At 44.3% G+C, this 17,738-nt stretch overlaps 1 protein-coding gene across 7 annotated transcripts in view; it reads right to left on the bottom strand.

Moving 5' to 3' along the window:
• ABLIM1 (actin binding LIM protein 1) overlaps positions 1 to 17,509 on the bottom strand; it is a gene marked incomplete at both ends in the record, with an annotated part of 123,388 nt that extends 105,879 nt beyond the window's left edge. For all 7 annotated transcript variants that reach the window (XM_084246015.1, XM_084246016.1, XM_084246017.1 and 4 more), the window contains 3 exons: positions 2,160 to 2,269; positions 5,564 to 5,747; positions 17,380 to 17,509. In XM_084246015.1, the coding sequence (XP_084102141.1) occupies positions 2,160 to 2,269; positions 5,564 to 5,670 (217 nt within the window). The remainder of the gene's footprint in view (positions 1 to 2,159; positions 2,270 to 5,563; positions 5,748 to 17,379) is intronic.
• Positions 17,510 to 17,738: the final 229 nt, after the last annotated feature.

Here is a 17,738-nt window from a genome sequence, read left to right as displayed (position 1 = left end):
TTTGGGTATTTTGCATATGTGTGTCCATATATAAGAACTTTATTTTTTTACAGACACCCACACCCACATGCCCCATAAATGCTATTTGCGTATTTATTGAAATAGACAAGTGCTTGTGGGAAATAAAAAATATTCTGACAGAAACAGCTGAATAGAAATGGGATTTCACTCATCAGGAGCAAAGGAGAAAATATGATTTAGTTCACATAAGTAATAATTCTTAAATTTTGCATTAGAAAGGTAATGGATTTGAGTAGGATATGTTTTCACACTTAAAATTGTTATTTTTTGTGCATAATATATCTGTCATATGAAAATGGAAAATATAGAAAAAGCAAAAAATATTTAATAATCTCTAGAGTAACCATTTCGGTAGAGCTATGGCGTGGAAACATGTTCCCAAATTGCATAAACAGAGCAGTCTGGAAGACTTTAAAAATATTCCACTTCTGGTGTTTAATGCAAACAATGAGGAATGTTCAATAAAACAAAACAGAGAGCCAACAGCTGGATTCAAAAAGCCTACATTAGTCCCATCTTATTATTTGATATCTTGGTTGATCTTGAGTATAGCCTCAGTTTCCCCACCTATCAAGAAAGAGAGTTGGACTAAAGGACCCCAAAGAATTTGAGGATGTAGCCATTTCTATTACAGACCCATGGACATGATTCTCTGGTACAACCATCAGCCACTCCTGGGATTCATGAAATTATCCTTTGTTAACTAGAGCGAAGCATTTCTCCAGAGTTCTTGGTAATACGTTTTCAAAGCAAACCCTCCAAATAGCAGGGTGACCTTCCCAGCGAGCTGCTCCAGGTGGGGTAGAGAAGAACAGTGAAGGATATGAATGCCTACTAGGGTCTTGGGCTGTGCCTTCCTTTAGGGGAACACTTGGCTGCCTGGGGGCTCTCAGCAGGGCATATCAACCTACACGCTAAGGATCTGCTTGGAATAAGACAGACAAGTACATTGATTTCCCAATAGCCAAAATTCAATTTCCATGCAAATGCTTTAGTCAGAACATACATATTTTTTATAGGTATAAGGATTCTTCTACTTTTAACAGGAAGATTTGGAATCACTGTTAGGAACCGTGCAAGATTCTTCTGGAGCAGAAGTGATTGAGCTTATTCTTTTCTACAGAGACCGGCAGGGCTTAAAGGGGTTTGTTCCAGGTTTCCCAAGGACTAGCAAAATCCATAAAAAAACAAAGGTAAACTCTCACCCCTCTTCTACTTGCTAGGAAAGGGCTGGAAGATCTTCACTGCTTGGTGCCCACAGCTCAGAATACATCTCATTGAAATGTCAAGTGACTTTGTGAATATTATTTACTAGAAGAAATAGTGCAATTGGCCAAGACTTTTAATGGGGGGAAGTTGGTACCCTTTGGAGCCCACAGGTCAGACAAGACTTTGCCTGAAGAATTACGAATCCCATGGCATAGTACAGCATGTTCTAACCCTTTCTTCAGAGCTCTGCCTAGGGGACACCTTTAAAGAGAGGTTGCCCTTGAACACCCCGTGTAAATGCAGTCCCTCTACTCTGATTTTATTTCCTACTATTCTTCACACAATAGACAATTTCACCTTTGCATTTATTGTCTATCCACTCCCATTAGAAAGCAAACTTCCTTAGGATGCCAAGGAGTTTCTGTTCACAGATCTCTAGGGTCAACAAAACATGTGGCAGGTGCTCAGCAATTTGTATGTGCAATGAATAAATGTCAGAAACCCTCCAGGTGAATTAGGGCAATATATAATAAAGGATTATTTAAGTATCAATGACCACATCTGCCCCAGGCAGTGGGGACAGCTTTTTAAATACCCAGAGAATCGCATCATCACCATGAGCCTCTGTGACCAGAGATGGGTGTTTCTTATGCAAAGTTTTATGCCTTTCTCTTCACAGACTCAAAATGCACAGTCTGGTGTCAAATTCTATTGGTGTTTTTTTGAAATAAGGGAGATGCTTCCTGGTTCTTGGCCTGCTGCATGGCTTTTGGGGAAGGCTTCTCTACACAAGCACATTCCACAGTTAAAAATGCCTTGGACCATACTGTCCTTGGCTCTAGCTAACACGTTCTCTCACAAAGAGAGGCCCCTGCCTAGGCCACCTTTGGGTGGGAAGGACTCGTGTCGGCGGGTGGCTGTGCACTTACTGCCAGAGCAGGAGGCTTCTCGGGGGCTGGAGGCCATCGGCTGTGCGCAGAGCTGACACAGGCAGTCTCTCCCATTGAATGTGACTCGGTCTCCGGGTGGAAATGGGCGCCTGTAGATAGAAAGACACAGCTCGCAAGGTCATTCCCAGCCACCTCCTTCCTGCCCCTTCCACCTTCTGCCTGCTGCCCTCCGGGGCCAGTTCATTTCTTGGAGGGGCACCAGCCAACATGTCTGAAATGTAGTCATAAGCAAGCCAGCCAGCTGGACATAGTCCAAACAAATAAACATGCCTTATTTCGAGAAGAAGCTAGAATGTGCTGCTTCCACAGGCAACCAGATGGTAAAGCGGAACGATTTACCTCTGCTCGTTAGTGGAGCGATGTTTCAACAAGTCACCTAGCAGGCGCACACACAGTCAAACTTTCCAAATGGAACAGCCTTCATGAAGAAACATTTTAAATGCCATAAATTCCTCTTCAAGCTGAAGGCCCCTCCCCAAGAGAGCTGGCTACCAGTTAAGCATTAACTCTTTCAGCTCCCTGGGACTGCACTAGGTGACAACTCACAATGGGTGAACTGGAAGTTCACAGTGCCAGTGACCCAGCCTCTTATAGACTCAGGAGACAGGACAATGCTGGAAACACCTGTTTAAAACTGAGTATTAGCTGCTTTCCAAAACGATTATAAAACTGTCATCAATAACAGCACATTCTGCAAAAATAGTGCCTTCTGTATGTTGTCAGTTTCTTCTCCTAGTTGAGTGGGCAGATAGCCTTTCAAAAAACAATTATTTATTAATAGACTTAGGACAGCTCCCAGGCCTGCTTACTTGCAATTGACCAACTTGACAAAAATCCTCATCAGTGTGAGTTTTCAAATGTGTGATTCTGTCCATTAGGAAATGTAAACTCTCAAGCAAAACATCCCCACACAGCTGAGTCAGAAGCAATTACTGGAAAACAAATTCCAGTTTCTGGTTAGGAGCTTTGCTTTCACAACTGCCACTGCTTTGAGTGGCCCTTCCCCTGCCCCTGCCCCTGAGTTATAATTCACTGTAATACACACAGAGGTGGAAAATTTGGACTTGAAATGGTTTTAAACATGTGCTTGGTGTCTGACTTCGAGGACAGTGTAACACTCTTCCACCCCTGATTACGGGAATGCTAGAGCGAGGATTCTCCCTTTTCTTTCATGGTGCTGGGTCACTTTCTGTCATCCAGATAAGGCCCAGAGAAGTGAAGTTGCCTGGACTGGCCAGCTAGGGATACTTTAGTAACCCTGGTCACCCTCTGGTGGAATCTAAGCAATAATACAGCTTCACATTCATTACTCAAGCCTGAATGAGCCTCCAGTCTGCTTTGGATATCAGGGATTTAGGGTCCATAAGCATAAGCCCAGCTTCTTAGCCTCTGGAGAGGGCCAGGACTAGGGTCAGGCCAGCAGGAATTTGGGGCTCAACATTTAAGGAGAACTTAACTCTCAGGAGCTGAGCCTCTAAGGGCGCCCCTAGGAGAGTGTGTGCCCCTATAAATGGCACCTAGTCCAGGCCTGTCCGCTGATCTAGTCTTATATTCTTAACTTGAATCCCCCACAGATCTACCATAGCACCAGCCAGAGTCCAGTTCTCAATACAAGGCCGTGTCTTTTAAACTCTGAATTTCATTCTTTTATAAAGGACCCTTTTTAGTACTTTCTCCATTCCTTATGTCCTCTATCCTCAAGGCTCACACCCTTCTGTTATTTGCATGAATGTCTGTAATAGAAAGCAAACCAGACTTGAAGTGAGATCAGCTGAGTTTATATTTTAGCCTTGCAGCATTAGAAACTAGGAAAGTCCCTTAAACTGAGACTCAGAGTCACTCCTAAGTAGGGGTATCGGTTCATAACTGCCTTCACAGAATTGCTAGGAGGGTAAATTAAATTCTGCATGAATGCACTTGTAAAGGGATAGGAGGCCACATTTCAGGCAGAAAGCACATCGTGTGCGCAGCTGGGCTGCAACGGCACTGGCGAGCACTTCTGTGGTGGTGCGAACATTCAGGACATGGCTATTGTTAATAAACATTCGTCCATTGTCCAATTAAAGCCAATGTTACCTATATTAAAATAATGATCTCTCAAGGTCAGCATCAGAATTGACTTGGGCCAGAACCTCCCAATGGCTGAAAACACCATAACCTAGGCATCTTCCAGAAACAACTAAATCGGCACGCACATTGGCCAGGGGAGGAGAGGAGGCTAGGAAAGGCTTAAGAGACCTTCCCCAGAGGATTCCAGTGACCTTCCAGGTTTGGAGAATTACTCAAACCTAATCCATGATCTCTTATTTTACAGATGAGGCAACTGCCTTGGAAAAATCAATTCACACAGTTCTCAAGTCAGCCTGGAAAGCAGGATTAGAACTCAGGTCTCCTGAATGTACTGGCCAGGGGGTGGGGGGGTGAGGGGGATGGGTAGCTCATGGGGCCATAGCCTAATAAAGACAAGGGAAGAGGAAACTGCTTTTGATTAGCTGCAGAAAAATTTTCAGCTCATTAATCCAGAATTTTAAAATTATGGTTAAAAAACAAAAAGAACATTGAGAGATGGACTAATAGCTAAAAAAATTATTAAAACAATTTTATTAAGGATATTGCATCTAAATCTTATGATGATTTGGCCTCCCCTGGTAGCGCAGTGGTTGAGAGCTGGGCTGTGAAGCTGCCCGCAGCCTCTGCAGCGCCAGTTCGATCCCCGGCCACCGGTGAGGGTGCCACATGGCAAAGACCTCTCCTGCCACGCCCGCTGCTCCCCTCAGCAGTGTGCTTCGGTCCTTCTGCCTGTTCTGTTCCCTGCTCTGGCGAATTCTCTCACCCTCCCGTGCTTCTGACTGTACCCAGTGCTTGTATAAATAAATAAATAAATCTTAAAAAAAAAATCTTATGATGATTTATCTATCAGTATTATCTAGTTACTTATACAAAATTAAATATATTCTAGAGTTTACATCTCTCTGGCCTAGAAACATGAAATGTTGAGAAATAACAAAACCCCTCCTCTGGTCTGCAGTTTTTTGAAAGGCAAAGCCAAATGGAGCACAGGATACTCAACCACTGCAAAGGGCCTGGGGCTGCCTGCTAGAAGCCATCGGTGCAGCAGCTGGTGGTATCTAAGAAATAATACTGCTTCGCACTCTTCACTCAAGTCTGAATAAGCTTCTGATTAGCTCCAAACACTATTTAGTAAAGGACATAAGGTATAAAGTTTCCCAACCAAATTGCCTTTAGACTAAGAGTGATTATACAGAAGGAAGGTAAAAAGCATCAAAAAAGAGGCCTTTAGGACGAAGGACAAGCCAAGACAAAAGGCGTAGCTCCCAGGCTTTGTCAGCAGTGTGTGTTTGTTGGAGGAAGTCACCACTTACTTGCAGATGGTACAAGCAAAGCAGTTGGGGTGGTAGGTCTTGCCCAAGGCAGTCACCACCTCTCCCTCCACGAACTCCCCGCAGCCATGGCAGCGCGTCCCGTACATCCGCTGGTAGTCCAGGGTGCACAGGTACTCCCCGTTCTTGATGAAGAAGCCTCCCTGGGCCAGGTCGCAGCCGCACACTGTGGAGACAAGGGCACATCTGCCTGTCATCTGGGCTGCAAGCCGCTCAGTAGTCCATGAGCTCAGCAGCTGGGGGGTGCAAAGGGGTCAGTACAAAGAGCTGTTTATTGTGGGCTGTGTGAGTTCCCTCCCTCTGGGAGCTATGCAATATCTCATACAAGTAAAATCCACTGGCTAGGTCTCAATGGCTTCTGTGGTATGTCTGAGATTCAGAGATAAATAGGCTTTGATGGAGAGATACCCTGGGTTCACGCTGTCACAAATATGAACAGAGATATCCTGGCAGGACTAACTAGGGAAGGTGCCCACTGCCCATATAACTGCTGGGTTTGGGTCAAGACTGTAACAGAGCTGAGGAATAAATCCTACTAAACCAAAGCAGTATCTGAAATGTCCAATGTCTGTTTTTTCCCCCAAGCTTTGGAAATTCTTTCTCACAGCTATGAAAAATTCAGATGTTTCATTGTCTCTTTATGTGGTCAATAAGCCAATTATTTACAGCTTATAAAGAGAGAAAAATGAACAGACAAGAGAGTAAAGGAAAGGAACACGTTCAAGAGAAACTGTCCTTCAGGACCTCAGTGCCTGCAAAAGCGGGCACTCTGCTGAGCCTGGGTTTCAGTGCCTTTTCCCAAGCTGTGTAGCTGTGGAGGATGCTGATGGTGACGGTGGTGGAAAGAGGAGGTCCTGGGATGCCAGGGACTTGGGCGGGATCGACATGTTCAGACGAGACCAGAGCAGAGATAGTAACTTGTCCAAAAACAAAGCCTAAGGCAGAGCAAAGACTCTCCACTGCCAAGTGTCTAGAGAGCTGCAGCCAAGACTGGAAATCTTCATGCTTTAACCTCTCAATGCCCAAGACTGTGGGACTCCCATACAATTAAGGGCCTTAGCAAAGAATCCAGGATTCTTCTCGATTATTCCAGCAAGTAGCTGGAATAGGCACTCGGCTGGGCAGGGAGGAGGTTAAGTTCAACCACTAAGTTACCTTTCTAAGGACCTGCTAGAATGCTTCCAGGGGTCCTGTGGTTTCTTCCCATGACTCATTAATCCCGCTAGATGAACTAGTGCTGAGCAGATTCTGATGGAGACAACCACTCCCCCACCCGCAGCAGTCTTTACTATTAATAATCGCAAACTACCAAGGATATCCAACCCACAACTTTTCCACTGTGGATTCGTCAGTATTTGTTTATCTAAACACTCCACAGTCACGACCTCCTTCTCTGCAATTTACAATTAAGTAATTCAAGAGGATGGCCGGAGTCCATCATGCCTGCAATGACCCCCCCTATAAATACCACTGTGATTGCATTACCTGGAAAACAGCTCATCTGCCACCTGCTGCCTTCCCTAACCTGCTAGTGTTCCCACTGTTTTCACATCTGCTTCCTCCTCACTAAATGGGTCCCACAGGTCGAGGGGTTCAGTTATGGACGAGCCTCACTCTGCCAGCAAATTCCTTCAACAGCAATAAACGGGTTCACCCATTCCCAGGGGTCATGGAGAACCTTCAAGACTTGTCTTCAATGTGTTTCTAAATATATTTTGCCACAAGATGACAAAGACCTTTATGGGTAAGAGTCCTCATCTTTATTTTCTTTGATTTCTCTTCAGGAACCTACAACCATGGTCTCTATGGTAGTACCGGGAATACATTTTTTGATTTAATTTGAATTCAGCCTCCAACTTGGTGTGCTCCGCCCAGTGTCACTCCTTAGTGACATCAGCAGTAGTTGCGATGACTCAGTTACTCTTGCAAATTTAAGTATTTCTCAGAGTGACAAAATAATGCACATGGAGGACTATGAATATTTCCTTTATTCTTTCCTGCAAGGAAGCTCCTAGGGTAGGTTTAAAAATTTCACAAATTGGGCCTCCCTGGTGGTACAGCAGTTGAGGGCTGGGTTGCAAAGCTGCCCGTGGCCTCTGCAGCGCCAGTTCGATCCCCGGCTGCTCCCCGGCCACCGGAGGAGGGTCCTACGTGCCGCAGAAGGACCGAAGTACACTGCTGAGGGGAGCAGCGGGTGGCAGGAGAGGTCTGCGCACCATGTGGGACCCTCCTCCGGTGGCCCGGGAGCAGCCGGGGATCGAACCAGTGCTGCAGAGGCTGTGGGCAGATTCGCAACGCAGCACTCAACTGCTGCGCCACCAGGGGGGCCCGAGTTAATACAAATTAAGGTTACTAAACTGGATATCTCAGCAGGATGAAGAATGATTATCTTCACATTCCTACCTGTCAGTATATGCACAAAATTACCTATTGTGGTGAATACACGTTAACATAAAATTTACCACTTTAGCCATTTTTAACCCTGACAGTATTGTCATGTGACCATCACCTTGTCCATCCACATAACACTCTAGGTCTTGCAAAATGGAAACTGTACCCATCAAACAACAGCTCCCTGTCCTCTCCCTCCCTCAACCACTGGCAATGACCATTCTACTTCTGGTGTCTGTGGATTTGACTCCTCCAGGTTCCTCATACAAGCGGAGGCTCGCTTAAGATATTAAGAAAATGATCCAAAACTTGAAATGAGGTAAAGGAGAGAAGCATGTTCTGCCAATGTCACATGGGAGTAGGAGAAGCTCCCACAGGCCACTGCATCACCCAGGGCACTGAGCTGAGCTTGACAAGCTCTTTCCTAGTGAAGAAAGGTCCAGACTTAGAAAGGAATGGTAACTTGTAGATTCTTATCCAGTAGAGATGCGTATATTTCTGTCCAGTTTTACTGGCCTGCTAGACTGCTAATCAGTTTTATATCTAAGCCTGGCATCTCATTCTGACATTCTTCCTGGGATGAATGCCTTTATCACCCACTCCTTCAGTTCTCCATTGAACCAGTTTCACACACAACTGGCTCCCTCATTAAAGAGTTGAATAAATCTTGGATAAGTGTTCATTTTATATTTGTATGAGAGACATTTTATTTAACTTTGTGAAAATCACACTTGGACTAAGGGGTTACTCTGTTTAACAAAAAAGTATCTAGGGCCTCCCTCGTGGCGCAGACGGTTGAGCGCAGCGCTGTGAAGCTGTCCACAGACTCTGCAGTGCTCATTTGATCCCCGCCAGCTGTGGAGCAACCCACATGGCACAGCAGACCTTTTCTGTCTCGCCTGCTGCTCCCCTCAGCAGTGTATTTCAGTCATTCTGAATGTTCTGTTCTCCACTCTGTGTCTGGTGAATCCTCTCACCCGCCCACACATCTGGCCTGTACCCCAGCTCTTGTATAAATAAAATAAAAATAAATCTTTAAAAACAAACAAACAAGGGCCTCCCCAGTGACACAGCGGGTTGAGTGCAGCGGGTTGAGTGCAGCGCTGTGAAGTTGTCCACAGCCTCTGCAGTGGGGGTTCGATTCCCAGCCGGCCAGGGAGATCCCCAACATGGCACAGCAGACTTCTCCTGTCTTGCCCACTGCTCCCCTCAGCAGTATATTTTGTCAGTCTGCCTGTTCTGTTCCCCGCTCTATCTCTGGTGAATTCTCTCACCCTCCCGTGTCTCTGACCTGTACCCCAGTTCTTGTATAAATAAATAAATCTAATAATATAAAAAGTAAAATAAAAAAAGTATCAGTGAACATTTAAAAATGTTAAAAAGCTTTGGTATGTTTCATATTAACAGCTTAGCATTCAAAACTGAGACACAAAGCTGAACTCTCACCTTCAATAACTACAAAAATCTCAGTAAGGTCAAACTTCAGTAGATCACATTCAGATTTTTAAAACTTGGGTGTTCCATTTGCCTTTATTTTAGTTGGAAGTTAACACAAGCCCAGGGAAAAACACAGGTTCCTTTCTTTGATGGAGAGAAAGAGGGAGGGAGAGACCCTATTCAATTCAATTCATTGCTTTCTTTGCAATGATCAATATCTAATACATACCCCACTCAAGGTCCCACTAATCTTGCCTGCTTTGCAACATCACCACTAAGGCATGGCCACAAGCAGCTGTGTGCCTCACTGATGCCATTTTCTTGCATTCATTTTCTCCAAACCACTAAGTACCATTAACCAGGCAAGGACTATGTGCATCCAAGTGATTTTATATAAAAGTTACAAAATTAGCAACAGGCACATTTTAAAATCTTAAAAAAGAAACTGACAGGAGCGACCTGTGTTGCAAAAATACCAGGGAACAGGAGGAGAACAAAGTATGGTGTCAAGTCAGGGTGAAAGAGGAGCCAAGTTTTAGCAGCGTGAACAAGACTGTTGTAGCAACTCTTTCTCCAACCTTCTAAAAACAGCCATTACATTTTATGTTGCAACAAATTCACTGCAGGGACATTCCACCTGCCTGTCAACTCATTCAAGCTGCCAACTATTTAGGGGAATAGGTAACACTTAGAACTCTGCCCATAGGTGGGCTTGGGGGTGAAATGAAAGAGATATTTTCTTCTCATCTTTATCAGTAGACTGACTATCTTTGCCCGGCTGCTGCTTTCATTTGTGTTTCAATCAGTTCACACCAGCAACAGACAGATGTTAAATAAACATGGTCAACGTTTACAATTTTGTTTTGAGCAACACAAGAATTTTAATTGGGGTGAAGACCCTTTCTGAATTTGCCCCAGGGGAGCCGAGGCCCTGCAGAGCTGAGGCCCGGATGACACCTGCTCATTGCCAATGATAAGAGTCACTCAATAAAGGCTACTTTACCCTTGGCCAAAACTCTGTTCCACCCTGCCTAGGCCAGCACCCTGTCTTCCTCCTACCAGGCTGCATATACTGCAGCTGGGGTGCAAGAGACTTCAGGGCATGGAATCTCAAGCACTGCACTAATGGGACAAGATGAGTATCAAATACTTCCCAACCTCTTCCTCCACCCTTCATTCCACCTTCATTATAGCAGAGCTTTATTTCATCCCACACTATTCATTTCCTCAAACCCTTTCTTCCTACAAAACATGGGTAGACTTTGATAGAGTGTCTTCCCAATGCACCAGGTGATACTGCAGGCATCTCACTCAAAGTTATTCCTCTGTGTGAACCACAGCAATCTATCTAAAGCACCATGCACTGGAGCTCAAAGCACTACATGCTTAGCCCAAGCTCAAAATAGCTGAACAGAGACTCAAACAATAATGTGAGGAGGTGGTTTCCCACCAAAAATAAGTATTTGCTAACATTTATCCTAGAAGCAAATACAAAGTCTGAAAAAAAATATCTAAACCATTTTCCATCTTAACTTCTAAATGTCCATCAAAATCAATGATCATGTCTGAGAAAGAAGACAGAAGTCCAACCAGACGCCAAAATGAATCCCAAAGCATCTGAATTGAAGGTACTGAAGGATCCAGAGTTTGAATTTACAATAGCAATATGAAAGGGAATCACTTCAGAATCTCTATTTATTAAAAGTCTTTGATAGCATAGTTTCTTGTTAACACTTGTTAAACTTGTGGAACTTCTTGTGCAATATTAATTACAGCCAGTTCAAAAGTGATCACTCAGAATAATAGTTCTCACTCAGTGTACCATTTTGTTTTGCCTTTTTTTGCTTTCTAAGATTTGGCCCATAACACAAAAGCAAATGTTAAAGAAGGCTTCCATGCTAACAGAGATTATTTAAGTCATTGGAAATATCAGGCTCTTCCTCCTGGAGCCTCAGGTCATTTATTGATAATATAGGTTATTTCATAATTCTCTGTACATTACATTGCCATTAGAATTTAATACTCATCTTGACTGCAATTTATTGAAGGCAGATATCACTCTTTTTATATCTTGCACATACAGAGAGATGTTAAATTATCGTCGCTTTCCCCCTTTCGTATTGCTTTAAGCTAGGCAGGTGTTTGGACAGTGTGGAGAGAGCCAAGCTGCATAAGGCAAAGGGCTTCTCCACATGACCTTGAACCAGTCATTCTGTCTTTGAATTTGAAAGAATCTAATTGGCACCAAGTTAGTTGACCAAGGTAGTAATTCCCCATCCCAATTTCTTGAGTCTTTTAAGACTCTGAGCCTCCCTAGCAACTTAAATCGAGTACAACTCAAGAAATCAAGAAACCATTTCAATCTCCATTTTGCTCTCAGGAGCAAAAGGAATAATTAAGGACTGGGAGAAAGCACTAAAGATAAAAAGGCATCCAGATTTGAAATTAGATGGAAGGGAAAATGAGGTCCGGATAATAATGGTCTTTAAGTGTACTGTGAGTTATTTTTAGGAAATCGATAATCAACTCTTTTCCACCAGATTTGTCTTATATGTACCAAACAATGTAGGTTAGATAAGTTTTCAGATATAACCGTAGAGGTGATTCCAATTGAGAAGGAGGCTGTGCTGTATCTATGGTTAAGAAATACTTACAACAGAACAAATGGACTTTGTATTCAGGATAGGGAGCTCACTTATTCTTTTGGATGCAGACAATGTAATAATGTTACTTTGTCGGGAACTTACATGATCTGATTTTATGTTCCATAGACACCTAATGTTCAGAAGTCTTTTTATAACTATGTGACTATGAATATAACATTTAACACTCCTTCCAGTTTTGAAAAGGAAAAAGTCACTATAATTAACATTTAAAATGCCATCTTTCAAACGACAACAGGAATATCATGGTTCCATTCATTTCTGGTAGAAAGTTTGCTTGCCCAAATGAAGGCCAAAGTCAACTCCAGCCATACCCTGTCCTCACTATCCATTGTCTTGAACAAGGCAGTCCCTACCCTGACCACACCTTATGTAACCCCCTTTCCGGGTCCAGGAAGGTCATTAAGTTTTCTGGAGCAACTTGCCTTTTCACATCTTGTCCCTTCTCTGGCAACATTTCCAGACTACTGAGGGCTAAGTGGTCCCTGCACACCTGAGCCTGAACCTGCCCTCCTACCAGTCACAGTTCTTCTGATAGCACCTGACTTCCTACCGGGTCACAGGTGCTTCAGGGGTAGACACAGTGTCATATATAACGTCCCACCGTCCACAGACTCACACAGTGAACAGTTAGGTGATAGATACTCTATAAACATTTCATGTGGTGAATTTGAAGGTCATCAAGTATAATATTTCCAGGTGGCTTATGTGAAAAGTAAGTGATTCTTAGTATGAAGAGAATGTAAATTTGTTTTTGGGAATAATAAAATCCATTTAGGTGGACTTTATTATTAGAAGAAATGAAGTGATGGTTCTATTTTCATTTTTACATGTCAGCTCAAAAACCTCTTGGAGAGGTGGGGTGGGAAAGCCTTTTCTGAGCTCTTCCACAAGCACTAGACCGTGCAGAACCCAGCCTGGACTGCCAGGCAGAGGTGGTCATGGCCAAGTGTAGATGGTACTTGAACCATGAGACCAGACATGGTCACTAGAACATGGACATAGAGGTGGGGTCTGAGTAGAGGCCCTTCCAGGGTTCAGGGTCAGGAAACAGAAAGTAGCAGCAATATGACCAGTTCAATGCCTGGGGGGACATTTCAGTGTCCTTCCATCTCTACAGTGTAAGCACTCCCATAACCTTTGTTACACAAATCATTTTCTTTTTCTTTTTCTTTTTTTTCTGAAATAGAATTTTTTTTTTTTATAAATTTTATTGTTATATTCCCCATACAATTGCAGCCCCCCCATTCTGACCCCAGTCCCTCCCCTCCCACCCCCACCCCCCTAAAAGTGTCTCTGGTTCATAGTTTTTTGTTGATTTTGATTTTCACTTTCTTATATTCATTTTCCTGGTCCCTTATTTAAGTTTTCTAGATTCCTGCTATGATTTTTCTTAGAAACCAAGAGGGTAGAGGGCGAGGGAGAATAAGAGGGCCCAGGGAAAGGAAGAAGGTCCAATTATCAATGGATGGAAGTGGAGTTGCAGCTACAGGGACTGATGGGGAGGCAGATACATGCCACTGCTGATAGGGGGGTCTCTAGATGGGGGGGCCACAAAGGCCTGTCACCCTGGTGACTCCTTCCTCACAACTCCAGTGAATAAAGAGCAAGAGCTCATGTCCATCACTCCTTTTTAAAGGTTCATAAAAATAGCTGCTCAGCTCCACCCCTCACCCAGCCCCCTTGCTCAGGATGTCACGGGTTGGGACTCAGACCATGGCACAAGGCAGGCATCCTCTCCTCTGGCTTGGGCAGTGCCTGGCATCAGGGGTGGAGTTCAGCCCTTCCTTGCACCAGCCACTCCAAGGGCCTGGGGGTGCAGAGCTCAGCTGCTGGAGTTGCTCCAACAGCCAGACCCTGTACTTACACTGGGTTTGTGTCACAGCTGAGGATCCCTGAGCTTGGAAAATCCTGATCTTTGGTAATGAACTGCAAGCACACCTGTGCAACCTCTGTCCAGAGGCAGCATCATCTACGTTATACTGGACAGTGAACAAATCTGCCTCATTCCCCCTAGGGAGACACTATCTCTCTCTTCCAAGGCTGTTTGCTGTCCAAACCTCCTTAAAAAGGTAATTCAGGACAAAAAGCTACCACCTCCACTCATAAGAGACCTGCGAATAACTATTGTTCCAACAACAGTCAAAATTATTAAGCAGTATATTTTGGAGAATGTCTAAGAAAGTCCTAGGTTCTGTTTCACTTTGAAGTTCAAAACTGTAATTATTTAAAAAATCTAAATTGTTGGGCCTCCCTGGTGGTGCAGGCGGTTGAGCGCAGCACTGTGAAGCTGTCCGCAGCCTCTGCAGCATGAGTTTGATCCCCAGCCAGGGAGATACCCACATGGCGCAGCAGACCTCTCCTGTCTCGCCCGCTGCTCCCCTCAGCAGTGTATTTCGTCAGTCTGCCTGATCTGCTCCTTGCTCTGTCTCTGGTGAATCCTTTCACCCTCCCACGCATCTGGTCTGTACCCCAGTTCTTGTACAAATAAAATAAATCTTAAAAAAACCTAAATTGTTTCTTTGAGTAGGTAATATGTAATATGGTACAAAATTCAAAAGATAAAATAGTTAGGACTCTTCTTTATGAACAAAAGATGGCACAAAAGTGGTTTCTTATTTATTGGGAGAAGGGAACATATTTCTATTAGACTTATTTTTCTTGAGTCCTGGTTAATTCTGCCTTTTAATCAATTTCTGAATGACTAAAATCTCTAAATAGGTATTAAAAACCCAAGTTCAGCTCTAGGGGATATAAGTAATGACTTCCATTTTACTGGTGGCTTACCAATTTTCTGCTTGAGGCCCTAAATAAACCACATCCAGTCTACACACGCAAGTCCAGATGAGAAAGCTAAGGGTCTACACCAGCATAAAAAGTGAACAGCATTAACCTTTAACCCAGAGCTGCCTGAGATTAGCCTTCAGTACAAATTCTCTTATCTGTTCCATCTGCCAGGTACACAAGTAGCCTCGAATCAATGATGAATAGCTCTGCTTACACTGTCTTCTTAGAAGCTAATGTTACTGCATAGCAACCAGCTGAGGACATATCATAGGAAGCACTTGATAATTCTTATTGATCAGCTATGCCATTAGAAACATTTACCAATATTCAAGTTCTAAATAAACACATGGTTTTCCTCTCTCCCTCCTGCCTTCCCTACTGAACGCCTACCACCTCACCCATTGTTCTAAGCACTGGGTATACAGTAGTGAAAAAACACACCAAAGTCTCTGCCCTTGAGGAGCTTACTCTCTAGTAGGGGGAAAAAGATATATAAAAAAAAAAGTGTTAAGAAAAAAAAAAAGCAGAGAGAGATGTGATATAGGAGTAGTGGGAATCTTTTTTATACAAGAGTGTCTGGGAAAGACTCGTTGAAAACAAAAAGTTTGGCTAAATGGCCCTTCTTATTCCTTCCTACCAAAATAGATGACATTTACTTTAGTAAAGTCTGGTTAAATTAAAAGGAATGCCTGCAAATTGCACGTGTTCCCAAATTATGATTCAATGAATACAAAAATTTAACTTTTTAGGAGCACATTTATAGCTTATAATAAAGATAGGGTATGGCTTTCCAAATCACTAACTTACATTCCATCCTTAGGTTTAAACAAGAAGAGAACAGAAGCCAGGAGGCCCCCACCCTGTGGAGAGCACTGAGTCAGCTTGCAATCCTCTGACGTTCTGGACACCAAATAGGCAGACCCGAGACTCACACTCGGTACTTTGGCTCGAAATAAAACATAATACATGGGTCTGCAGTTGTTTCAATGCACACATGGCCGCAGAGGTTTTGGCCTATTATTTCATACTGAATCTCCCCCCTGTGTCATTTCTCAGGAAATTTAAGTGCAGAAACTAAAGCCAAATATAATGCCTGTCTCTGTGTAACCAGAAAATATTTTTTTTTTCTCCGACGTGCTACCTAAGAGGCTTTGGGCTCTCTAGGACACGCTCACAGGGATGTGTGTACATGGTGTTGCCGAAGTCAGACCTGCGGTGATTCAAGGATCATATGGCCTCGTCTCTTTATTTTACCTATTGGGACTTAGAGCCATCAAGAGACAGGAACTTGCCTGAGATCACAGAGCTGCTTGGTGGCAATGGCGGGAGCTGAACCAGAGTGTATAACCTGGGTGTGTCCCTGACGTTTTCTGATGACCAACTTGGGGTGTCTGAAAATTGGGGATTTAGTGTACTTGCGTAGAGTTTTCAGAGGATTAAGGGCTCTCTCTCTCTGGGATACGCACAGCAGCCTTTTGTGACCTATGCCGTGCTCAGGGCTGCCTCCCTTGATCTGTCCACCCTTCCCTGTATGTGACGGCTCTTTCTTCTAAAAAAATCCACACTTAGTCAAAGAAGCAGCTGTGGACCCCACAAGCCTTATGCCTCCTTACCCCATGTATTTAGGGGTCTTTGGGCTGCCTGGAGTCTCCTTCAGCATAGAGGGTAAATGACTTCAGATGGCACTGCTGGACCTCTACAACCTAAGACACTTGAAATGATTGTTTTCTAGGGATGAGGCTGGTCACCCACGAAGAGCAGAGTAAAGGTACAAAGCAAATTCACGATCTTGTTTCTCTTCCCTCTCTCCTCCTACAACCCTCAACCCCAATCTGAGCCACCCAGACAAGCCCTCAGTTCCAGGAACCTATTTCTCAAACTCACAAAGGCACTCTCTTCCTCCTCTTTTCTCCACCCTTAGGCATGTCCTGGCTCCAGAAAAACAGGTCAGTATGTTTCATACCTAGACGCAACTCTTGTAAACGCCAAGGGGGTGGGGCGTTGTTAATAGAAATCAACCTCAAATTGCCAACTTCTTAGATGGGGGTATTTTTCTGCCTGGAGACTGTCCAATATTCTTATTTCTCACCACACGCACACCATCATACCATGTGCCGCCAGAGTCCAGTGACATGGCACCCCAATCTTACAAGATTTCCAGCTTTCCTTTAACTAATAACTGTTGGGACAAAGTTGCTTTATGGTTGGAGTCCCTTGTTTCAGAGGAAAAGTACAAAGCACGGAGCTCAAAAGTGTATTTTCACCCCTCTCACTTCTACACTGAGTCCTCTTCCTGGGACCAGGAGCCTCAGTGAACACCCAAAGGTCTGTGCACCCCTTGTCTTGGGGAGACTGCCTCGCTCTTGAGTTTAGTCCGATCCCAAAGTAGAGAGATTCAGTGATTCCAGGGCTTTGCTCATCACCCATACATGACTTGGTGTGGAGTCCTGGGGGAGGGACAGGCCCAGGCAAGCGCTGATTGTGTCCTGCCTCTAAGCCAGGACATCGGGGCCACTTTACCTTTGCAGGTGAAGCATTTGATGTGGAAATGTTTGGTCTGGACCCGGAGCACTTCGCCCTTGCAAGGCTCCCCACATTTGTGGCAGTGGATGACGGGCTTCTCAGAAGGATGGTGAGGGTCCTGGGGGTGCGCCACTGAAAGAAAAACAGCAAAAGATCCACGTGAGCAGAAAGCATTCCTCCAGGGGGTCACGGGCCATGCACACACAGCTCCATCACTTTGATGTCCAATGAGCCACATGCTGATTCGGCAGCGAACTGAGCCCCTCTCCCTGGGCCATGATCCTGGGGAAACGCAGCTAAGTAACAAGGCTGGGGCTTCAACAGACCAGTGGGGAAAACACAGGCTTTCCCTCTGG

Source organism: Talpa europaea (assembly GCF_964194135.1).
Source record: "Talpa europaea genome assembly, chromosome: 10".
Classification (NCBI taxonomy): Eukaryota; Metazoa; Chordata; class Mammalia; order Eulipotyphla; family Talpidae; genus Talpa; species Talpa europaea.
Note: the sequence above shows the minus strand (reverse complement) of the source record. Positions and strands in the feature narration are given on the sequence as shown.